The 25574-nt window shown below is 38.6% G+C and overlaps 1 protein-coding gene across 2 annotated transcripts; it reads left to right on the forward strand.

Moving 5' to 3' along the window:
- The first annotated feature begins 2326 nt into the window (after nucleotides 1-2326).
- On the forward strand, nucleotides 2327-25574 carry wu:fa11c10 (protein FAM110A). Of its 2 annotated transcripts, none has more exons than XM_051879146.1 (2): nucleotides 2327-2461; nucleotides 22035-25574. In XM_051879146.1, exon 2 carries the CDS (start codon nucleotides 22555-22557, stop codon nucleotides 23896-23898), a length of 1344 nt encoding a protein of 447 aa, XP_051735106.1. In that variant the 5' UTR covers nucleotides 2327-2461; nucleotides 22035-22554; the 3' UTR covers nucleotides 23899-25574. The 2 variants fall into 2 exon arrangements, with proteins under 2 accessions (XP_051735106.1, XP_051735104.1); XM_051879144.1 differs by lacking the exon at nucleotides 2327-2461 and adding an exon at nucleotides 11462-12678.

Here is a 25574-nt window from a genome sequence, read left to right on the forward strand (position 1 = left end):
AAGTGTGTGAGAGAGAGAGAGAAAGAGAGAGAGAGAGAGAGACTGTCATTGGTGATTGAATAGCAGCATCCTGGACTGGCTTTCTGCCAGTCTCTGCCTCAGTGCAAGGAAAAAAAGATGCAGTTTTTAGATGTGGTTTGGGAATATGATATAAGGACATTAAAAAGTATATGCATTCATATTTCATTCATATTTCAATATATGATTCAGAACAACCATGCCATTTTCTGTATATCTATCTTCATTAGAGGGTTGGTAAGATGCTCATGTATTATTAAAGGAATACACAAGATCTGCATGTGAGAAATCTTAACACCTCATCAGTCCTCTCTGTGTGAATAAACAACAAAAAGCAACAAAAGAAGCAGAAGATGAAGTCCTGCCTCAGTTAACTGGAAGTCATTGAAAACAGACAATAACTTGGCTCTCCACAAGATCATTATATTAAGCTCCAGATCATCATCAGACAGGTTTTCTCAGAAGCTTCTCAGGAACGTTTACTCGGAAAGCCGACTGCAACTGACTGTGACATAAGTGTCATTGTTTCACATCCAGTGTAAATAAAAGTGATCTTCAGAGTAAAGAGAAATCAAAATGCAAGTAAAGGAGATAAACAGATTGCAATATTTACTCATGTTCTGTAGAATTTAAATCAGACTGATTTTTAGGGAGGAAAGTTTTACTTCTCAGTCATAAATGATAAGGTATATCATTAAGCTTATACATGACATTTATGGTGGTACTATTCTCTCCCATTTTGCTCTTGTTTTGTTCACATGTCAGCATATAAAAACCATATGCCTCTGTTGCAAATGATAACAGTGAGTATGGAAGTGGAACTGATATACTTCACTATTTCAACTGTTTATTTTCAGTAGAGAGACAGATCAGCAGTAGCCTGGCATTTAATGAGACATGTTTGTAATGAGAGAGGATTGACGGTTGAGGTTCATGGCCCAGGGGACTGTGTCTTTGTGTCTCAGAGTTCTCTGTTTTCCTCTGTCATCATGGCTAACAGTTAAACCGAGCATTGAACAATGGATGCATACGGCATTTGGCCTCTCAGAGCCCCGAGTGGGAGTGAGCAATGGGGGTTTAAGGATCAGGCTGCTGTTTTTTTACAAAACGTCTTTCTTATTCTCTGCGTCTCTTTGTTAATTACATAGTCTGCAAAGGCCACATCTTTTATATATATATACATACATATATATATATATATATATATATATATACACACATATTATTTTTAATGACTCAGCAATTAAATAATCAAAAAATCCTTAAAAAAATATTAATTAAATTACAATTACAGTCTATAAATTACATTTAATTAAGCAATTGCATTTGTCCTCACAATTGCTTCCCAATAGCACCTAAATAGCACTGACAAAAAGTGAAAGGCTACTTTGTAAGTTAATTAAATCACTTTGAATTCACCTTCTGCTACTTTAGTTTATCAGTAGCTTCATTGTATACGCAGACGAGAACAAACACTGCTATAGTGAATCTGTGCCAGTTAATGAATTAACACCATCCCCCCATAACAGCCCTGTCTGGTGTTGGCTGGGCCTCAACATATGATGTAGTGTAACACAACTGCTTTAATTAGACAAAGTCACAAATGAAGGTTCCTTCGCTAATTAATAAATACTGCTGTAGTTGTATACCATCATAGGCTACTGTATAAGTTTGCTCTGGTCTTACTAAGCAGGAAAAATGGTCTAGGCCAGAATTTAAATAAACACTTTTAGATTTAATGGGTCAGGGTTTTTGTATTCAGTTTGTAAAGCCTCCTCTACTTACACTGCTGACTTATCAGCCACAAATCACTTTGAAAAAGGTCAAATTGTTAGCTGAGTTACCTGATTCAGGCTTTGACAGAATGGAAGAATTAATGTGAACAAAGTGTGTTCCAAAATAAAAACCAAGTTTTTTGAGGTAAATATTGTTTTTAACCAGATTTAGGCCTATTATCAGTTGCTGTGAGTTTTGAATGAAGGCAAACAATTACGTAATACGTAACACATTAAGGGGCGGTTACCTTGGAAACTATCCTGCGTTTTCCAAACTGGGAAGTGACCAATGGCGGGATTCGGCTCATACTATTATTTGCAGTATTAGGGGTGTTCACGCGGTGTGCAGACACTCTAACCCGCTTTCATGTCCTATTTTTTTGTATTGTAAGAACATATTTATTAAAAATAAGCATATATTTGTGTGGTAAATTAAAACATATGTTACCGTTGACGTGTTATTTTTCAACCTCAATGACAATGCACCCTCATATTTTGTCGTCTGATAATGGTATATTCCCCGCAGAAATTCAATTCGTTCAGTGTTCATGAAAATATAGCTACTCTCACTTTTTGTCTCAAAGACATTTAAGCTATGAACTAAATTCATACGCTACAATCTAGTTGATTTTTACCTACTTTGGAAACGCTGCAGTGTCGCTTCTGAGGTGAGTGTTCAATGAATTTATTGTACACAAGACTGAATGTCAACTTACGTTGGTCAAATGATTATTGCGTATGGAATATTCGAAATTAAAAATGACAGCTTCAGAAGCAAGCTGCAATGCTGAAACGACATAATCGCTCACAGTTCGTTTAAAATTATTATTGAGCACATTCAGTTCAATCAAATGTTATTGCTAATTCTTATCAGTGTATATGTATCAGGATATTTGTTCAAGCGGTTCGTTTGAACTGGTTCACAAATGTCTGAATGATTCGTGCAAAGTCTTTCAGCGAAGTGATATAAATTAATTTTAATATTGTTTAAGGTAAATACAGATGATATTTGTGTTCTTGACGACTATGAACTGAGATTTATTAGTATAATTTTATGAGAACATTATGCCACTCCGGGATGCCAGGCACCGCGTGATGACGTAAAAAATTTCCTTTGAAATGAACTGTTCGAAAGAACCGATTCTCGGCAAGGAGTCAATTTTGGGTGATGAGCACTTTTATTGCAGGATGTCAGTGTTGCAGCCGAACAAGGCTTTGAAAATTAATGTGCAGTCTTGTAAAAAGTGGAGCCCAAGGGCGAGTCCTGGAGTGAAGGTTTACCACACACATTCTCTGAGTGATTTAACCTTGACTGCAGCACTGAAGTAACAAAATAGCTGCACAGCAGTAGTGACAGGTGCTTTCTATCTATTTCACGTTAGTGTTTCTTTTGCACTATATTTGTATTTAAGTGACGGCTGTGGGTGGATAGAGCATATTTTGTTAATAAGGAAACTTGACCCAGAGGCCAAGTTGATATGTTCTAGGTTTTTTTCCCCTTGAACCGTTCATCTACGCTACACAGTTTACCATTTTACTGAACACAAACTCGTTGAGAGAATTTTTTTTGGATGTCATCATTTTTACAGTTATTTCCCCTCTTTTATTATACAAATACATATACTATAATATATTTGTATTTTATATACAGGTGCTGGTCATATAATTAGAATATCGTGAAAAAGTTAATTTTTTTATTGTAAATTATTTTAAAAAATGAAACTTTCATATATTCTAGATTCCCTACATGTAAAGTAAAACATTTCAAAAGTTTTTTTTTTTTTTTAAATTTGTTGATTAGAGCGTACAGCTCATGAAAGTCCAAAATCCAGTATCTCAAAATATTAGAATATTTACATTTGAGTTTCATTAAATGACCATCCCTACAGTATAAATTCCGGGTATCTTTTGTTCTTTGAAACCACACTAAAGGGGAAGACTGCTGACTTGGCAATGGTCCAGGAGACAATCATTGACACCCTCCACAAAGAGAGTAAGTCACAGAAGGTCATTACTGAATGGGGTGGCTGTTTACAGAGTGATGTATCAAAGCATATTAAATGCAAAGTTGACTGGAAGGAAGAAATTGGGTAGGCAAAGGTGCACAAGCAACAGGGATGACCGCAAGCTTGAGAATACTGTCAAGTAAAGCCAATTCAAACACTTGGGAGAGCTTCACAATGAGTAGAATGAAGCCGGAGTCAGCGCATTAAGAGTCACCACACTCAGACATCTTCAGGAAAAGGACTACCAAGCCACTTCTGAACCAGAGACAACGTCAGAAGCATCTTACCTGAGCTAAGGAGAAAAAGAACTGGACAGTGAACAGTGGTCGAAAGTCCTCTTTTCAGATAAAAGTAAATTTTGCATTTCATGTTGAAATCATGGTCCCAGAGTATGAAGGAAGAATGGAGAGGCACAGAATCCAAGCTGCTTGAAGTCTAGTGTGAAGTTTCTGAAGTCAATAATGATTTGGGGGGCCGTGACGTCTGCTGGTGTTGGTCCATTGTGTTTTATCAAGTGCAGAGTCAATGCAGCCATCTTCCAGGAGATTTTGGAGCACTTTATGCTTCCATCTGCTGACAAGCTTTATGGAGATGCTGATTTCCTTTTCCAGCAGGACTTTAGCACCTGCCCACAGTGCAAAAACCACTTCCAAGTGGTTTGCTGACCATGATATTACTGTGCTTTATTGGCCAGCCAATATGCCTGACCTGAATCTATGGGATATTTTCAAGAGAAAGATGAGAAACAGTCGATCCAACAATATACAGATGATCTGAAGGCTCAATAGTGCCTCAGCAGTGCCACAGGCTGATCACTTCCATGCCACACTTCACTGATGCAGTAATTTGTGCTAGGAGCAAGTCATTTGCTGTAATATGTCCTGCCGATCAAGTATTGAGTGCACAAAAGAACATACTTTAAAGAACTTGAACTTTTCTGTTTTGCAAATCCATTTTTTGATTGATCTTAGGAAATATTCTAATATTTTGAAATACTGGATTTTGGACTTTCATGAGCTGTACGCTCTAATCATCAAAATTAAAAAAAAAAAACTTTTGAAATGTTTTACTTTACATGTAGGGAATCTAGAATATATGAAAGTTTCATTTTTAAAAATAATTTATAATAAAAAAATGAACTTTTTGATGATATTCTAATTATATGACCAGCACCTGTATATTGTATTTGTGTGTGTTTGTGTGTGTGTGTGTGTGTGTGTGTATATATATATATATAATATATATATATGGGTCACTGATGAATAAGGTTTTTAAAAGTGTAAAAAAACATAATGGAGATATAATAATTTTGTTTTATTAAGTGTTAACAATGAAATTATGTGGTTTTATAATCAATTAACACTGCTTTTGTCATTTTTTACAAGATGGACAAAATCTGTCACCAAAAAAAATCATTTGGTTTAACCAAAATTTCGGTTTTATCGAATGACACTGTTGGTAATACCGAATGACGATATTTTTAAAAAATGCTAACAGGCTGATAACTAGCTAGCTAGCTAGTTAGCAAAAGAATAATGTTTTATAGCGGTTGTACCGAATGACCTGATGTTTCGGGACATGCATAAAAAGTGAAAACATAAATTTTTCAAATAGTTAAAAGAGTTAGTTACTTTGCTTCATGACCATGTGGTCCTTTGCAGGTGTCTGAATGATGTCACATCCTGTCACATCATACTGACTGCATGACTTGATCCAAAATGGTCCCTTTTAATCGGGTACTCCGAATGACATCAATGAAATTAATTTTTCCGGACATTCTTTCTCATAACAAAGCAACAACTTCAACACATAATTTTAATATCATTCTGCACTACGTTGATATATGATGTTGTAAAATCGTGCCAGAATAAAAAATATATACATTTATTACATTTTAAAATATTTTAATCACAAATGAAGTGGCTGTATTGGCCTTTGGACAGTTAAACCAAATGACCTTTTGACACTTCAAAATCTTTAAAATACCTTTATATGTAGCAAAATATAATTAAAACCTTTTGGATTCGACAGAAGAGATCTAGTTGTACTACCTTACATACTTTGGATGTCATATCTTTGTTTCTTTTAATATTAAGGCCTTTGGACAAAAAAATTATCTGTCACGTCATTGACCCACATGTATATAAGTTGGTCTTGACTGCTTCCATGACATTCTTCTGCACAATTGCTGACTTCTGTTGTTGCTGAGGTACTAGATTGTGTATTATGTAGATAGGCTTTGTTTGGAAGAACGTGCTTGTGTGTCTGCATATCTTTAGTCTTCAAACCAAGTGAAACAGATCAAATAAGATATGTACACATATAGGCTACTTCTCTTTATGTTGTTCTGACCTGATTCCACTGCAAAGGAAATTGAAAAGGGATTAGTTTAAGCTCAGAGTATGTTTTCGTTATTCCCTGTTAGTTGATAGCCTGGGCATTATCATTTCATGTCTGTCTAAATAGGGACTTGCGTCATGTTGACCTTTTTGTACACGATAAGTCCTAAAGCATATAAACAAACATGAACAACTATTCTCTGTCATGTCTATGTATTCTTGCACTAGTGCCACTTTTCTTTGTGGTATTATGACTAAAGTGTTCATTTTAGATGTTATCCTATATTAGAAAGACGTAAATTCCTTCACAGTCCGCAATTTTTTGTTTGCTTGTGCATAGTTCATGCGCTAGGTAGTGCGCATGCAGTGAATGCGTATACTTTTGAAGGGCATGTGCGGCCAATTGTGCGCTAGATGCAGCAGAACGCAGAAATTGAAGTATATCCAGCCTAAGAAGTATTTGAATGGAGTAAAGACCCTCAGCACCCCATATGTGGCAAAAGATTGTCCACTGTTTAGTTGAGTATTAGTGCTGATGTCAGTTCCAAAATCATCCTCCACAGTGTTGGGAAATGTGGGATCTGTTTGGATGTCATAACACAGTCTGACTTCATGGTCTTCTCTATCTCTTCTGGTTGTGTTTTGTGAATTTCCAGGATGACTGCTGCTTCGTGCCGCAAGTCAAATTCCAATGTAGGAATTTAGTCAGCGGTGAGTAGAGGTCTATCAGCAGAGATAGAGAATGGGGGGGGGGGGGGCTGTTACTGTTAAGTAAAGATTAATGTAGTCTGTGTATTCTGTCTCTTCCAGAGCAAAGTCTGTTTTTCTCACACTATACACGCACACACACCCTCAACCACAGACTAGCCACTGGGTCCTAAGCCAGTTAGTTTGCAAACCATGTGAAGCACCACAGTCTCTCTCTCAGTGATAGTTGACAGTCTGACTGCCTCAAGGCTCCAGCGAATATAAAATGATCATATGCTCAGCAGAGTTGAGAGGATTAGAGAGAGCATCTGAGACATTTTGGGTTCTCAGAGTGATCTCATAAAATTTCCTAAAACCCTAAAATGTTTCTGATAGTTTTAATAAGTCTTTTCATTTTGGAAAAGTGTTTAAATTGGCAAATATTTTGAATAGGTTGTGTCCATGTATAAACAAGAGGTCTAGTTAATTTCACGGTAGCTGATGGGTTGTTAACAGGACATAAACACACAGTAGCCACTGCATAATATGATGCTGATTGTGACACTGTGCCCTTTGACCCACATAATGTTTCATGTGGTCTGTGGTTTCTGTGGCCTAATTGAAATTAGCTAGAATTTTTTTTTGGCATTTACAATTAATTACACATGATGTTTTTGTATAATACTTTGACTCATTGTATAATATTTTTACTCATCTCATGGGCTTTCCATAGAATATAGACATCTTGAACCAATGTCTCTATTTTTTTTTTTACCTCTCCTATAAGCTTAAATGTTGTATGAAACTTAATGCAGCATGTGATTCATTTCGCTCAGAGTCTTTTTGACCACAACCCCTGTATTAAGTTTATTATGGACTTCAGAAATGGTTGCTAATGTAAATTAACAAATGTTAATATATATATATATATATATATATATATATATATATATGTATAATATATTTTATATTTTAACTTCTAGTGTGTATATTTATCTATTGTTGACTTTTATAATAAAGTGCTTGTGATTTTCCTCGTTTGGATAAAAGCATCTGCTAAATTAAATGTAAATGTTTTATTTTATTCCTGACAGTCACACGGTAATAGCATTGAAATTACAGAAATATGAAATTCTGGCATGCTCAACAAATATGAACAACCATACAAACAGTTAAAGTCTATTATTTTTATCTCTGGATGATGCTTTTGATCCATAAGAAGTTTGCCACATCAACCGCCCACATGCGTTTACTAAATACAGCTTCCTCAAGTTTGGACTTCAGAACGTGACCAAGCTTTCCCCTTTTCCTCACGCACTCTTCTAAATCTCCATTTTTTTTCTTTTTTTTTTTTTTCTCTCTCTCTGAGGAATGTGAGTTGGCTCTTTCCAGCCTCTCCTTAGAAAGTGCCCTCCCAAGATAAACAGCACTAGTCCAGCCAGCCCTCCGCCCTTCCTAGAGGGCTGTGTTTCCCTCCAGCACGTGAGCGAGTGGATCTGGCCTCCTCCCCTGTATGGCACTGCGACTGAGTTCACTCTAACCCCTGATCTCCCTGTCTCTATGCATTGATTGGCTCAGGTGCTCTTGTTTTTGCGTAACCTCCCCAAATCTATGGTATTGACTTGGTTGGCCTCTACAGCAAACAAAACCTTTTCTCAGTGTGTGCGTGTGTTGAAGCAGGTGCTGTTTCAGGCAATCCTTTCAGTGCCGCCCACTTATAACCAGGCCTACACAGAATTCAGCACAAAACTCTCCATATTTCTGCATAAATTGGAAATTACCCTTCCATTCTGCAGAATTTCATGCAAAAAATGGCACAGATTCTGTCAGAACCTGCTTTTAACGCTGCTTTTGAATTCAGAGGGAATTGGACTGGTATCTGTCTCTATTCTAGCCTCTGATAAAGAATGTAACCCACATGCAAATTTGAACCGCTTATTCAAATACAGCTAAGTATGTAAACAGCTTATGGTAGGTGACCTCACTTTGGTTTTATTGAGTCAGTTTCATCACTGTTTGATTAATCAGTTGATCAGGCATGTTTATGTGCATATGTGCGCATTCACAGTGTATTTGTGATGATTTAGTGGTGTGAAAGCCCGTTTGGACATGTCTTTGAGTAATATGAGTTGTAAAAGGAGATGTTCGAATTTGACCCTTTGAGAGCGAGAGTGAGTGTGTGTGTGTGTGTGTGTCTCGCTCAGAGCCTACAGCATGGTCTGTGATCTTCAGAATGAAAGATGGGCAGCAGTAGTAATCCTGCACTGCTTCATAATCCTCCTTTTCAAAGACACTGCCATTCTTCAGCAGCTCAGATGAGCACCCAAACAGATCAGTGCTGACAGCATTACCAATGTGGCACATAGGGCAGCCAGGCTCTTAGACATTAGCGTTGATCCTGCAGCGTAAGCAGCATCAACGTAAACACTTAAGGAACTTGGGAAGGGATGAAGTTACGACGTGAAGGTGAAAGATCAGAGGTCTTCTGCATGGAGTTTGAAGATATATATAGAATTCGAAAAGGAAATCTGATGATAGCCATTAGAAGAGCTCAATGGTCATTTACTTTTGATGATGGTTATGAAAGTGCTGCATTCAAACAATAATTACATAATGTGATAAACTAGTCTAGCCCATGTCAACAATTCAGAAGTAGTTCAGACTAGAGTTTAATTAAAGAAAAAATAAATAAATAAATAAAAAAAATAATGTAATTTATTACTCACCCTCATGTCGTTCTACACCCGTAAGACCTTTGTTCATCTTCAGAACACAAATTAAGATGTTTTTGATGAAATCCGATGGCTCAGTGAGGCCTCTATTGCCAGCAATGTCACCGAACCTCTCAAGATCCAGAAAGGTACTCAAAAAATATTTAAAACAGTTCATGTGAGTTCAGTGGTTCTACCTTAATATTATAAAGCGACAAGAATACCTTTTGTGCACCAAAAAAACTAAATAACGACTTTTCAACAATATCTAGTGATAACCGATTTCAAAAGAATGCTTAGAAGCTTAACAAATCTTTTGTTTCGAATCAGTGATTCGGATCGCGTATCAAACTGCCAAACTACTGAAATCACGTGACTTTGCCACTCTGAACAACTGATTTGAAACAAATGATTCATTAAGCTTCAAAGCAGCGTTTTAAAATCGGCCATCACTAGATCTTGTTGAAAAGTCGTTATTTTGTTTTTTTTGGTGCACAAAAAGTATTTCAATGGATTTCATCAAAAATATCTTAATTTGTTCCGAAGATGAATGAAGGTCTTACAGGTGTGGAACGACATGAGGGTGAGTAATTAATGACATTATTTTCATTTTTGGGTGAACTAACCCTTTAATGTTAATGTGAAGGACTCTGAATACCATTTATATGCATACCCTATATTTAAACTAGCCTATATAATAAATAAATATGATTAAGAAATCTAATTATTGGTGTGTTACTTAAAACAGCAGTCCACTGTTTTAGTGCATTTGGGTTTTTTATCAATTTAATTTTAAAGGAATACTTCTCCCAAAAATGATCCCATGATTTACTCACCCTCAAGCCATTCTATAGGTGTATATGACTTTCTTCTTTCAGCCAAACACAATATGAGTTATATTAAATAATATCCTGGCTCTTCCCAGCTTTGTAATGGCATTGAATAGCACCTGAGCTTTTGAAGCTCCAAAAAGCGCATCCATATGTGATGATTTTCATTTTTTTGGTGAACTATTTACTTTAATTTTTTTCTAGTTTTATGTATTTTGCATTGATGATAACAGAGACCGAAACTAGGACTGCAGATATACAAACTGTAAACAAAGCAACACTTGCTTACCATTTTGAATATCAATCACGCTGATTACTTTATTCATTCCAGTTGGCTCATGTTATTATGAAAATATTCGCACATTGGAACCCTCAGGTAAGATGGCGTAAAATTAGAACAGACTTCTGTCTATGGTGTCTTGACGTTTTTGCTCGCTTTCATCACTTTTGCTTTTATTCTTGTGCACTGACTTGTTCTCTCTCTCTCTCGTGTTGATTCAACATGCTCAATCGGCCAAAAAGCCCCCAGTGGGGTCTAACTAGTGCCGTGAACATGACGCAAAAACTGGGCTGGCCAACTTTTAGAAAAAAAATAAAACTTTTAGAAATAAAATAATCCATGTAAAAATCTGCATTTAAAATAATAGAATTATATAATTGAAACTATAATTAATTATAATTTAAATAAATTAAATTGTAATATAGCAATTCAAATGTATTATATATGTAGTGAAAATATTGGCAGGGTAAGTGTTGCCCTGATTGGGCAAGCAGAAAAAATCCTTGTTACTTCTTCTCATCGTCTTTATCACATTATCATTGTGTTTTCTGTGAATGTAATCATTGTTTATTGACGGTAAAATGTTGCAACACCTTGAATTTAGCTTCCTTTATTTTCACAAGCCAGGTGTGCACATCTGTGTCGCAAATATGAAATGCAACTCAGTGTGCAGATATGCTTCAGATACCTGTATAGACAGTGTTTACACACACTGATTATTAATCATCAGTCTGAGATTTTATCGATTTAAATTATGCGCAACAATTCATTGTCAATCTGTCATTAACACCCCTATATTTCAGACTTTTGGTAGCATCTGCCTGATTCACTTCCCTCAAAACACACGGCAGCCATTCCCATAGAGATCTGTTACCATAGCCACAGGCACACATTCTGTGGGTATTGTGTTTACGGTGGGACTCAGGTATGCCCCCTTGGCATGAGGGTGTGGGTTTCAAAGGCAGCCAAATGGAGAGGAATGGGGTAAGAGTCCACACCTGGACTTGACTGAATGAATAGGAGCTATTATGGTCAGACTTGTTTATTTGTTGTGCAGCTGGATGGCAGATGTTATCTGTTTTCAGGAGAACATTCACCTTCACACAATGGTGGTCTGCCAAACCAGACCTCATTCAACCACTCCTTGAATAATCCAGTTTATCCTACTTAAAATGGAGAGGTGGAGTCTTCAAAGTGAGTTTGAGGTGTCTAACACTGGTGTGTCAGTGTTGTTTCACAACTTTCATTCTTTTTTGTCTGTCTGAGTTGGATACAGTCCACTCCCTGCTCTTACGGGATTTTACGGGATGAACTTGTTTTTTGAGGGCGACGCTAAACCTAGACTCATATTCTGAGAGCCGAGAAACCACAAATTCTTCTTAGCAGTCTACTTCCAAGAACAGAAACAGTCAAACTCGATGATTCTCTCCAATCTTTCTGGGGTAATTCCTTTGAGACCTTCCTGAAATTGTCCAACCAGATGATGGGATATCCTTATGGCCACCACTGCTTGTCTTTCTGTTTTCTGAAGAGCTCTGTTTACTTTGATGAAGCCGACGGACACTCTTATATCACTTCCTCTTGTAGTCTAGGTGGAATGTGGGAAAAGATTATTAAGAGGTTTTTTGGGAAATGACTGCCACAAATATCCATCCAGGAGGTGAACTCCAGTCGGAAGCAAAAGCTCCAATCGGAAAACACTCGAGACCAAGAATAGGCAAAGGATTTGTGGTGGAAATATGGTGGAAATACGGTGGTGCATGAATGAATTCATTTGGTCATTTGTCCGTAGGAAGGTGTTGTGCTTCCTGCTTGTATTTCTCCAGCCCTGCTCTTCCTAAAAGTGTTGGCTGGGAGGAGCTATGTGGGGAAGAGGGAGGAGGAGAAGTATTTGAGTTGCCATCTCAGTCGCGCTCTCACACACAGACTCGCACACACATTCACTGGAGCGCTGACTCTCTGCTGAGCTCCGTTCTTCAAAAGGCTCTGCAGTTTGAGAGCTTCATCCTGCTCTTGGAAAACACTTGTCCTGGTAAGTTAAGCAACCCGTAACAGAGATGGTCCAATAATCTATATACTAGTGGATTTGTCAAATTCTTTCTGAAGTTAGTTTGTGCTGACTATGTGAGATATCTGTTGAACTCTTTGTATAAGTTGTATTTTTTAATATCTTTGTCTTCTTAAGATACTTTATTATCATTAATTGTATTAGCAATAACTCATGGAACGCATGTATAAGTCATGCCCTCATTTCATCATTCATTTATGAAGGATGTGAGTCTCTAATGAGTCTAATTTGAGCGTGCTGGGACTGGACTGATTACCTAGTAGGACGTAATGGTTGTTTATATGGGATCAGTAAGAATCGTGTGAGTGTAGGGTGATTGAGTTCAGGTTTTAGGCAAATAAAATGCAGATAAACTCCTGGTATTTTCTCATCCCATTAGGGCTTTTATTATATTCGTTAAAACAGTGGATGACTGTCGTTTTGCATTTATGAGCTCAGTTGTTAGATTGTGTTGGTTTTTGTGGGTGCTAAATGTTGTTTTGTGCCATAATATTAAAATTCTTGCTGATATTTATTTATTATAATAGCTGAATATTGGATGATATTCAAGTTTTATTATTATCAAGTTATACTATTTTATCTAAATAAAAAAAAAATACATTTTAAATACTATAAGTGAATTTATAGCATTTTTCATATAGTACAACATTATAATGTACCATATGAAAAATGGATATTGAACATTATCTATACAAATAATTTAATGTTATAGCTAATGGCTGATATTAAAGTCAATACTACTTTGTTAAAATAAATTTAAAAAAAAATAAAACACTAAAAATGAATAGTTTTAAAATACTACAAGTGAATTTAGGCATCACATTTTAATGTACAGTATAAAAATGGACATTTGTTTTGAGATTTTCTACAGATTACAATTAAAAGTTGTTAAATTATTAGTGATTTTAAATAACTTTAAGTGAGCTTTAGATGGCAGCAAAGGCAATCAAAATGTAAAAAATAGAAAATAAGCATGCAAAATTAAAAATCAAATATTGAACAATTTCGATCAATAAAAAAAAAAACTTACTGTGCATCAACTGAGCAGATGGATGGTGTCAAAACAATAGTGACTATGAAATGAGGAACTGAGTCAGTGCATGTAATAACAACTGTGAGGTATTTCTATGTCATATTGTCTGCATATACATGCAGGAAAAGATCTCTATCTCTCTCCCTCTCTGAGATCCATTAACATTCCTGGCTTAGTTATTGGTCAAACTGGGTTAATAGGTGACCTCTGCTTGTGTATGTTTAGAGGCTGTGTTTGTGTTGTGCTCTAGTTTTTGTAAACGTAGTTACTACTTGTTTGTTGTTCTTTTGTTTCAGTGAGTGTATGTGTGTGTGTGTGTGTGTGTGTGACTGTGGGAAAGCGGAATTGGTAGCTACGTTGGAAGAAGGTAAAAACAACACTCTGGGATGAGGCTTAAACCATCTCATCTTTGTGATTACACACTCTGTCCACACGTATATGCTTTTGTGTGTCTGTTAGCATCCTTGTCCTTTGCAGACACCTAGCAAGGTGTAATTCTGTGTAGATGCGAGTGTGTTTGTGCGTTAGTGTTTATATGTGTGAGTGACATTTCTCTGCATTACTTTGTCAGGCCTGAGGCAGGCAACAGGGTCAGGGTCCATTTAAAGGACCTGGGGGTCATGGATTCCTGAGATGAGTCTGACATGGACAAGGTTTCCATGGTTGTAATTAGGGGATGATCAGGCCGTTTTGCTTGATCAATATGACAGCAAGTTGCATCTCTCTTTTTACAGCTGACAGTTCTGTTAGGATGTTGCCAAGGCGATTGAACAGTACTGGTTTGAGAGTTTAAAGTGACCTCTGATACCACAGTGTCCTTTCTCAAATGTGCAGCTGGTACTGCAGAGCTTTATCCGCGGGAAACGGTAAATCACTAATAATCGTTTAAGTGACAGATCACCCAGGCCTCTGGGGTCAGATACATCTGTGCTGCCGGAGTGTCTTGATCTGCTGTGACGTTTAACCCTGATCCGAAAACTCCCGGGATCTGATTTGATTTAATTTGTTTTTCTTTGATTTGAAGTTTTAAAGTGACGGATGAAGGGAAATGTGGAGAATTTAAGGTAACAGTGTGGCTGGCCCATGAAGGACTTTTTGCTCCCATCTAATTATCTTATTATAGTCAACATGAGAGATGGAGGAACAGACCGATCACATTCTCTGCTTGTAACACGATCTCTAACACGCCTCTGTGACACATAACCATTATTATGTTAAGCTACTTTTGTATGTTTTTCAACTAATGATAAATTGGTATTTGGGGCAAGCCAATTAATCATTATAACTTAATAACCTTATGTTTGGCCATTTTGAGATTATCCATACTGGATTTGTATGGATTTTTCTTATTCTTTTTATATTATTTATACCATTTTAGGCATAAAATCATTATCCCCCAAATGATATAAATATTACAAAAAAGATATATAAAATATTTGATTAATAAATAAAATTATTCATCATAATAAAACCATTCATAAATTAAATATATTATTAGGGCTGCAACAATTAATTGATAAAAAATAATGTCCTTTTTTTTATTATCATTTTTAATATGGTGATTTTAAACTGCCTTTCTGCTTCAGAATGGCTGACAAACTGTTTTTAATAATGTAAGGCTTAGTTTTAAAACATTTTCACATAATGTATAACAGCCATGGATACTTTCACTATACTTGTTGTCATAACCTTCAATTTGCACAGTTTTTGGAGGACAACACTGTTTTTATTTAAAGAAATACTTGACATATCAATTGATTACCAAAATAATTTTTAGGTAAATAATTCTAGAAATGCTATAATCATTACTTAAAAACAACAGAAGTCTGTTATTCCCCCATTTAATTGGGTAAACTGTGAGTGTAAGAAATGGCACTAAGGGCAACTGTATTTACATCTCTTCAGGGATCCGCATATTGGCTGTAATAATAAATGGGAGATGAATGATGATATTATCCTGAGGGCTCATTCAGATATTCAATGTTGTATCCTGGTCTAGCTGTGGGATGTTTAGTACAATACCAGCTCTGTCTAATGATGTTGTGTTGAGAGGTCATCTTGGCCTGCTGTGGACGGAGGGGAAACAGCTGTGCTTTGCCACACATTGAGAAGAGAAGGCTGTTTAAAACCTTTTATAACCAGCTCTCCCTCGCCGATAGAGCTTTGTGGTGGTTATGGATGGAGGCAGTGTGAAAGGTTATCAGGCTAAAGGCTTGAAACCTCTAGGGCGTCTTTATCATGGTCGCTGAGGTGAGTTGAGTGAGAGGTGTGACTCTGTCAGTGCAGTAAAAGCCACCAGGGAAAACCCTTGGGAATGATGCTAGTTAGCTTGTACTTACACCTAACACCTACAGTGTAGTGCAAGAGGTCAAATCTTTAAGTAAGCGGTCCCACAAATGAGGTTCATCTGTCGGCCACAGCCACTCAGATTCACTCTAAATGCAGCTGAAACAAGCCGTTATCAATAAATCAATTGAGAACTGTCACATAAAAGCACAAGAAATATATAACTACTTGTTGCCGAATGGGGGGGCTCGTCCAGAATTCATCTTATCTGACTCTTCTTATCAGTTTCCTCATTTGGTGGCATGCAGAAAATGACCCTGCAGAGGTAATATTTACCTCACCGTGACTCTTTACTACACAGGGTTGTGATGGTCTCTACCTGAGTTCTGTTTACACATTCCTTCTCTCTTTTCCTTACATAACTTCCGCTCATGTCAGCAGGATGGCTCATGTTCCCAGTTTGGAGGGATTCCTGAATTCTGTCATTACTCATAGTGACGTCAGATCTTCTACGCTCAATCCTTGCTCAGTACCTGAGAAGATTCACAGGAACTTCCTGGAATATTGACACGCTAATGTCAGCTTTGCACAGGTGACTCAGCCTCAGAGTGAATCCCTCCGGGCTGCTAGGAGCAGGAAATGTTGGTTTTGATCTATTTAGAGCTGTCAGTCTCCAATCACAAAGGCCTCACATAGACAATCTGACATCCAGGAGCTTCGCATCAGTGCTTCAAGCCTGGCACCTGTACAACTAGGACAGTCATCACCATTACTATTCTTCCCTTCCATAGCGAAGCACAGTAACTATACATTTTGTCAAAATTATGACAATTTTGGGTAACTTAAGATTGAAATTTGGTCTCTTAGACTAATCTATCTAGTGACAAAAAATGTAAAAATTAATAATGAATTAATCAAAATTAAATGAAAAGCAATTCATTTTGTGTGTTCTTCATTAAAAATTGATGGAAATGAATATAGGATTTCATCTGAATCATTTTGAAAGAATTTTAAGTGAATTGTTAAATGTTATTGATAAAATGATGTGTATTAACCAACAGTAATATTATAGTAATAATATTATGTTAATTTAAATAATTTTAAGTCATCATGTGGCCTGCTTGAAAGTTTGAGGCCCCATTATTGTGGGCCCCAGCCCTCTTGTTGAGAACCAGACTGCTTAAAGTTAAATTTTAAGTAAAGTAAAATTTTGGCACATAACGCATGTGCTATAAACATGAATGATGCCTCAAATGGTGCAGTTTTTTGAGGAAAGATGTGATGTCATGTTTCTAGCTAAACTGGTCTTATTTTTACCTGTAAGATAAAACATGTCAAAATATAATGGGCAATAAAAGAGGAACATCTAAGGATGTTGGTGCCGATAGCCTCGTGGGCAGCATGCCAATATATAGCACTGTTGCGCTTCAGGCGACCCAAGTTCGAGTCCTGGCTCGTGGACATTTCCCAATTCCGTCCCCCCTAAGGACCTGATTCATAGAGACTGGGCTTTTTTTTGATTTGAGTCAGTAAGCTACCTAGCAACCCTCCAGAACATCCTAGCAACCACATAGCAATAGCAAATATTTTCCCCTCTCACGTGTATCTCTCATGTCGGGCCTGTTGTCGCAGCAGTAATTGATAGATATCCTTAAAGTAGCAGATCCCTTTCAGTCACGCAGAATTCCCCTCTAATTACATTGCGGAGTTTCTTTCAGCCAAATTGGTGAGGTCATTTTTTTACTTTGTCTCTGCAGCTGTAGACCGCCGCGCTCGACCAGCCCTCACCCAATTCGCCAGTGGTTTTTAGGATTAGCTTATTTGCATCACATTTTCCTCCATGTAGTGTACTATCATTAAATCATTAAACATTAATAAAATGAACATTGGAAATTATACATCCATTCAGGTTTAAAAACACCCACAAAAACATCACTGTTATATGCCACGCTCAAGCCGTTAGCAAACATTTTCCATTCACGTTTTTTGCGGCTCAATCAACAGTCCAGTACACCACTAAAAGCTGTGGGGAACATTACATCAGCTCTCAGAAATCAAGACCAGATCTTTATTTTGTGCCCAGAAAGGTTTTCTTTGGAGATGCCTGTGTGTTTCTGTGGTTGTGGCAGTCTGCCGTGGGTGTGTGTCGCTCTAAGTGTGTGTATTCCTGGCTATCCCCACGTCCTCAGTGTTCTGGGTCCAGTTGGCTCACTGCTGAAATGCTTCTGTTATCTCAATCAGTTCACACCACGCTTGTGCCCAAAGCTGGGCTGTTCGTGCCACTCTCGCCCCTGTGGCCGTCACATTCCACTGTGCGTCTGCTTCTGTTTGGGGATATTATTTTACATGAGAAGTAAACACTTTAATGGTTTTGGGATCACTGTGTACTGTTAGATGAGCGTGATTTCCACTCCTGTTGGACAGAGTATATCATTGCTGTAAACAGTGGTTCTCAGCTGGTGGGTTGCAACCCAAAATTGGGAACCAAGCTCTGCTTATTACAGTCTGCACAGGAGAGCTGTATTTTTTGCTTATTCAAAGATCAGGTTCAGACCTTTACACTCTTGATTTAATAACACTGACTGTTAAATGTAATCTTTAGCAGATCTCAAAATATCAATTTTTCAAAATTTAACAAAATTCAACAATTAAATGTTATCAGCCATACAGTGAAAATACTGGTAACTATAATAATGTTTCCAATAACATCTCTTGTATATAGTTTAAGTGGGAACCACAGGCCTATGCTACATTTGCTGTATGCTGTTTGCGTGCTTATCTGATGACTAGCTCTAGGGTGCGTTTACATGGTGCACTGTATTCCGATAACAATTGGTTTAAAAGTCCATTCCAAATAAAAATGCTCCATATAAACACCTCAATCGGAATAAAAATGCCCAAACCGATTGAAATTTCATTCGAGTTGAGAGGGGTGGAATAAACCTTTTCTAATCTATTCGATAGGACATGTAAACACTTGACCGGATTGACAACAGAAACTGAAAAGTTTTGCTCATGTGCAATGATGTAGAAATGGTGTAATGACGAACTGACGGAACAAGCTGATGTTGTTGTTGAATATAATAAATGACTGTGGTGTCAATATAAATTTCTCTTTCGACTCATCGTCTGTGAAGTGGTGCAGGACAGCGTTGTCCCACGAGTGCTTGCTTCGGACTCTCATCTACAGGCGCGTTGTTTTGGGCACGGGAATGGGCATCTTTACTGCTTGATTAATATAAGCTTCTCGTGTGCTCATTGTCTCCTAATTAGGACCCGAAATAGATAAAGTCTGCTTTATACAACAAAGAAAATGAGGATGTTATTATGCAACAAAACAGCGGGAAACTCTGAATATTCATGCAGTGTGCGCATGTCAAACGATTAAATCCGATTTTGACATATAAACTCGATCATCAACCCGATCATTTTATTTAGCATTCATGTAAACACTATGTTTGGATTAATTTGAAAGCATTCCAATTGAAACAAAAAGTGTCTATGTAAACGTGGCTATTGTTATCCATATTTGTCCCTGTAAGCCCTCATGCTTGTGGTCTATGTTCCCTGTGGAAGAGCTTTCCTCCATGTTGGTGTCTGGTAAACGCCAGTGTAGCACTAGGGAATACAGAGATGTGGAGGGGAAGGAATGATGATCCATTTTGGCTTTTGGACACTAGAGCTGCCTCACCCTTAACAGCATGGCAGGGTCCTGAGCAACTGTGCCTTCTATTAAAAGCCTGGCCATTGAGAGACAGCTGTGTGTGTGTGTGTGTGTGTGTGTGTGTGTGTGTGTGTGTGTGTGTGTGTGTGTGTGTGGATCATCATCTAAATGCACCACAGAATTTGACCTGGATAAGCATTTATTCCATTACTCTGTCCATAAGCCTCTTATAAGACACAATAATAGATAGAGGCATGCCAAGCATGTTTAAATGGTTCTATTTCCATAGTAATGGAAACACCGCAACACAAGACATTTCTCAGTGCCAGTGCTAACCTACTTTTAACGTACCTGTCACTCTGCTGTCTCAGTCTCGTAGTCACGTATGAGTCAGAGTCACGTATCTGAATGATGCAAAAAAAAAAAACCCCCACAATGGAATCATTAGTGGTCACAGTAATGGTTTTTAATCTTGTATCCAAAGCAGATTCACAGAGTTTTACTTAGGGCCCTCAGAATTGTAGGACCGGCACTGGCTAAAGGTAAATAACCTGAAGAATAGTGCACATGTTTTTAGTTCATAGATTAAAAGATTGAATCTTGGGATTTAAGAATCGACATTGGTTCATCAAAATGAGAATGGAGAAATCAATATTTTTAACCCAGGCCTAATAATTAGCATGACATTAAAGTTAAAATGATTTACCACTTGAAACCTGTTTTACTTGCGTAATGTGAGAGAAAAAGGATATTTAAAGAGGAAAAATATAGAGCATGGTTCGGTTTCATCCATTGGGAATGGATTAGATTGTGAAAAGTGGGCGTTCCAGACCAAAATCGAGTCAAAATGAATGTGAAATTGTTAAAACAATAGCTACATGTGATTATACATTCGTCTGTGTAGCCAAAGTGACGGCAGCAGAAAAGGAAATTCGCTTCAGAGGAAGAGCATGCTACTACATTTTAACAATTTACAAAGCCACACAATTTTTAGTATCTGGAAAAACATTCACTGATAAAATATTCACAATAATACACGGAACATGCATTAAGAAAGTAAATGGGGTCAACGTTGATTTCATGTTGGAAATAATTGCAGTGCAAGCCAAGGAGCTCGTTTAAGCAATTGAGGCTATTTATTGTTCAGTCTTTGGGGCGAATGTCAGTAAGGTTATTAACAGTTTTCTCTAAAGGCAATTCACTCTGTTCTGTAATTTAGTTTAAAACTATATTTAGGGTTTTTTTTTGTTTTTTTTTAAGTGAACTTGCTTGGTAAGAGAATATGTCTATCTTTCTATTGTACAGTCTTTTCTATCTTATTAGTGGAAGACAGGGAGGGGGAGCGTAACGAGGATGAGGGCCTAGACACAAAGTCATGCTATAAAAAGATTAATTAAAAATGTGTATTTGAATATAATGATGATGATGGTGAGAAATGGCAATGAGCAAGCCTCTCAGCGCTTGTGATGATGTAATCCAAACCTTTAATGCAGTAACAAAAAGGAGAATAGGGAAGGGAAAAATTGCCTTCACTCCCCTGACACTGAGGATCAAGAGAATATGAAAGCATCATAAGTTGTGAAGACAGAGAGAGTGAGAGAAGAGTCTAAATTTGAGCCAGAACTGATTTGAGAGCAGCTTTCTAGTCTGTGTATAGTCTGAAGGTAAGGGTTTTACTACATTATATGAAACTAGCTTGTCTGAGTCAAGCTGTGTGGATGCTCATGAGTGTTTCAGACAGATTTAAATGAGCCCTTGGCTTAAATCTAGTCTGAGACCAGAATATAAAACATGATAATCTGCCTATAATGTACTCTAAAGACACTACACAAAGCGCCTTTGTACGCTCTTGAACACTGAACAAGTGGAAAGGAGGACATTTAAATATTTTCATAAAACGCCACTGTTTGATGTAATTGAATGTAAAAGATTGCAGCTGTTCTTTAGCTCTGCCCTTTTCTTTTTTGTTTCTTTTCAAAGAATCACATTTGAATGAAAATTCAGTAGGAGTGTTTGTTGTGAGTGGGGGGAAGGGTGCAATTGGTCAGAATTCCAACCCTCAGCCAATCAGAGATCATCTGCTGGCTTACTCCTTTCTCCTCCTCTTGTGCGTGCAACACTTTTCTCTTTCCTGATTGGCTGCTCACACATGCAGCATCTGGAGGCTTTAAGAGTGTAGTGGGAGGGGCCAGACAGTGCATTAAAACCAAACGTCTGCCCCCATTCGCTCTAGAGTACTCCAGTATCTGTTATGTGTGGAGCAGAGGGAGTGAAAGGAGGTCCTCTCTTTGCCTACCCATGTCTGACAGCATCTTTCTCTCTCTCTCCTTCCTCCAGGAAAAGAGTGCAGGATTTCAAGAAAAAGAGTTTCAGGTTTTCAAGGAGTGTTTTACAAGTCTGAGACATCTGGAGATTGAAAGGAAAGGACTGAGCCACCGTTTCACCAGAACTATTCTGATAACATTTCAGCTGCGAAGAGCTCACTTCAGGATCTGCCCCGTCCTGGTGGGTCACTCAGCCGGACTGATGTGGAATGCGACCCTTTATGACCCCATCCCATGGGCCTCTATTCAATGAGCCGGACTCGGGAGAGAGCAGATAATAGAGGCAAGAGGCCGGCACACAAAAAAGAGTGAAATAATAACAGCAGCAGGAGTGTTCAGACTGGTAAGAGAGTTAAAGGGGTCCTTGAAGGTGGGGAAAAAAGAGCTTAAAATACAAAGGAGAAGGAATAAAGAGACCTGTGACTACAAAAGTCTTTCTTGGGACGACATTCAAAAGACATTCTTGATTGCAAAGAAAACTTTGACCCTTAGTCTTCATTTCACCTCTTAAATTAATCCCACTGCTACCCATCATGCCAGTGGAGACCCTCCGTCCTACAGATGGCCGTCTTACTGGGGGTCCATTCACCTCTGCCATGCCTTTCCGTATCCTCAATAAAGGCCCCGACTACTTCCGTAGAGCGCCTGAGACAGGAACACGGAAGCTGAGTGCAGTTGAGCGCCTGGAAGCGGACAAGGCCAAGTACGTAAAGAGTCAACAAGTAGCACTCACTAGACAAGAACCTGTGAAACCCCCAATCATCCGCAAACCACTGTTATCACCAAGCATGATGATGCAATGCAGAATAAACACTCCACCAGCGAGGAAGATTACCCGGCGGCTACTTGAGACAGAGAACGGACCGGACCATGGCATGAGCAGAGGACCACAACTCAACCTGGAAGTACTGAATAATCTAATCAATGTCTGCGATGGGCCGCTTGCCTCCTCCCCTACCCCTTCCTCTCCTTCTCCTTCAGCCTCCTCTCCCTCTTCTGGGGGTCACAGTGTTGGTAGTGGACAATCTGCAGAACCTCAGCACTGCATCAACTTCAAAGCACACCTTGCCTCAACGCCCAACTCCTCTCGCACCTCTTCTCCTCTTAACAATAAATCCTCACCTACAGAGCCCAGCCGAAGGCCTCCTCCGGTCCCTGCCAGAGCTCCCAGATTGGTACCACAAGGTAGTTACGGAACCCCCAACTCTGTAACTGTGCGGCGGGTGGATGTGCGACCGCAGGCGGAGAGCAGAAAACCTCAGAGATTGCCTCTACAACCCAAACCTAGACAAACCCAAGTAGCTCAACCACAGATAGCCCAGCCACAGGCACCTCCCACACCTCCTGCTCAGCAGCAACCTTCGGCAGCACACCCTCCATCCCCCTGCATACCCTCCAGCCCACTGTTTCTGCGCCCTGGCATTCTGCCCCCGGCTTCCCCTGCTTTCACTCGCCTTTCTTCAGCCAGCTCTCGAGGGTCACGTCCAGGTTCAACCCGGAAGCACCCCTCCCTCCATCGGTCCAAGTCAGACTTGAGCGATCGCTACTCTCGAGCCACAGCTGACCTGGAGCGCTTCTTCAACTACTGTGGGCTGGACCCAGATGAGGTGGAAGGAATGGGTGGCGTGGAGCGTTTCGCACGGGCCAATTCGGACATTGTTTCAGTCTCCAAGCTCCGCAGCGTCAGTACTTCTAGCTCAGAGTGCGGGGAAGGACGGCGAGGGGAAGAGGAAGATGACGATGACGATGGGCCCATCAAGCCTAGTGAGCGGGTTCCTTACGGCATCTCAGTCATCGAGAGGAATGCACGCGTCATCAAGTGGCTCTACGGTATCCGACAAGCACGGGATGCCTCACAAAACATCTCCAATGTCTAGGAGCTTCTCTCTGGCTGTCTACCAACCCAGGAGTACCAGACATAGACAATATAAATGGAACAGACTTGCTGTAGCATTCAGTTGATGTTTATCACACACCGAATATTTATTACGTTCTTGTTTGAAGGCTCTGACAAATATTTGTCTTGTTTGTATTTGCCTTACTATAAAGATAATGTTCATGATGTTTGTCACATAGAATTTACATGGACGTCCTGTTGTTTTTTGAGCGTCCGATGTTCTGCAAGGATGACGTACCTCCAGATGCGGAATACTACAGACTCTCAGCACTGTGACTTTGATACATTTTGATTTAAGCAATAAGACTAATGCTAAAGGCACTAAAAGTGATTGAATGGATGATGATTTTGATTATGAAGGCAGCAGTCGATCTGCTGTGCTGGTGCTGTTCAGGTACAAAGTCTTTATTAAACAGCAGTGCTGTGGGACCCGTGGCCTAAGCTAATTCCTCTAGGAACCATTGTGTTCATAGTATTGGAAATGAAGCAGGTACTTTCTAGTTTTAGAAATCTTTGTATTGGTTGAAGAATGATTGAAGATGTTTAGGATGCTTGTGTTTATGAGGTCGTCATTTGGTGTCGGTTGTAGTAAGACCTCAGGGACGTGTTTAATAAGGCACACCTAGATGACACGGCAAAGTCCTACCAGTACACGCATATAGAAATTGAGATGCACACAAACCCCTGCTCACTGTGCACACACTTTTGCTCCATAGGTGTCAAATTCACAAGTGCGTCAGATGTTTGGTGTAGATGTTTTTGAAGGCAAGACTATGATACTGTGAAGAATTCAGAGCTTCCACGGAGGCGCTGCTCCTCTGCAAACATGGCTGGTAGACTGTTATTGTTCAATATAAGTTTAGACGTTCAAAATATAAGCATGTGAGAGCCTCTTGTCAGCATGCACATGTGGAAGTACAGCTGTATTATGTGGCAAAGCACAGTTGCACGATGTGCACTCCTCAAACATGCATTCCATGGATCCATATGGACGTACATTCCATTCAACTTAACGTTTATGTATGATTTGTGTGGGTTTTGTTTATTTGTGACTGTTCCTTATGCTTGTTTCTATGATTTGGAGAAGTTAAGTTATAGACAGTTGTGTAAGACAGGTAAGGTGTGAGAGCTGACAGAACTGAGAGAGAGTGTTTGGCTCAATACTCTCAGGGGAATCAAAGCTGTTAAATCTGTTTACTGCAGAGTTTTCACACTTGTAGTGAAAAAGAAAAGCCTTACAAAGAGCGGGAAAAAAAGTTATTTTGATGGAAGTTGTTTGAATATGTGCACATAGACAAGTCATGAGACCACACAAATGTTCACGTTTGGTTGAGAGTATTTAAGAGAAAGTTTTGCTTTATTAAAAGCACAATAATTTTTTTTCTTGACTGTGCAATCTAAATATAGCCATAAATGCATGAAAATGTAAACTCAAAACATTTATTGATTGAAATACATTGCTCTGCCAGCACATTCAGGAAGAATACACACAAAGGTACAAACCCTCAAACAGTTCAGCGCAGTAGATATTGAAGTAGGAGGGGTAACATGGTGGATCTGCTCGTTCTCTGAAGTTTACCATTGACTCGGAAAGAGTTAAATGCAAAATCGGTCTTTTGAAGATGTCAATAAAGAGATGATGTTTTTGAAAAACAA

Source organism: Ctenopharyngodon idella, chromosome 22 (assembly GCF_019924925.1).
Source record: "Ctenopharyngodon idella isolate HZGC_01 chromosome 22, HZGC01, whole genome shotgun sequence".
Classification (NCBI taxonomy): domain Eukaryota; kingdom Metazoa; phylum Chordata; class Actinopteri; order Cypriniformes; family Xenocyprididae; genus Ctenopharyngodon; species Ctenopharyngodon idella.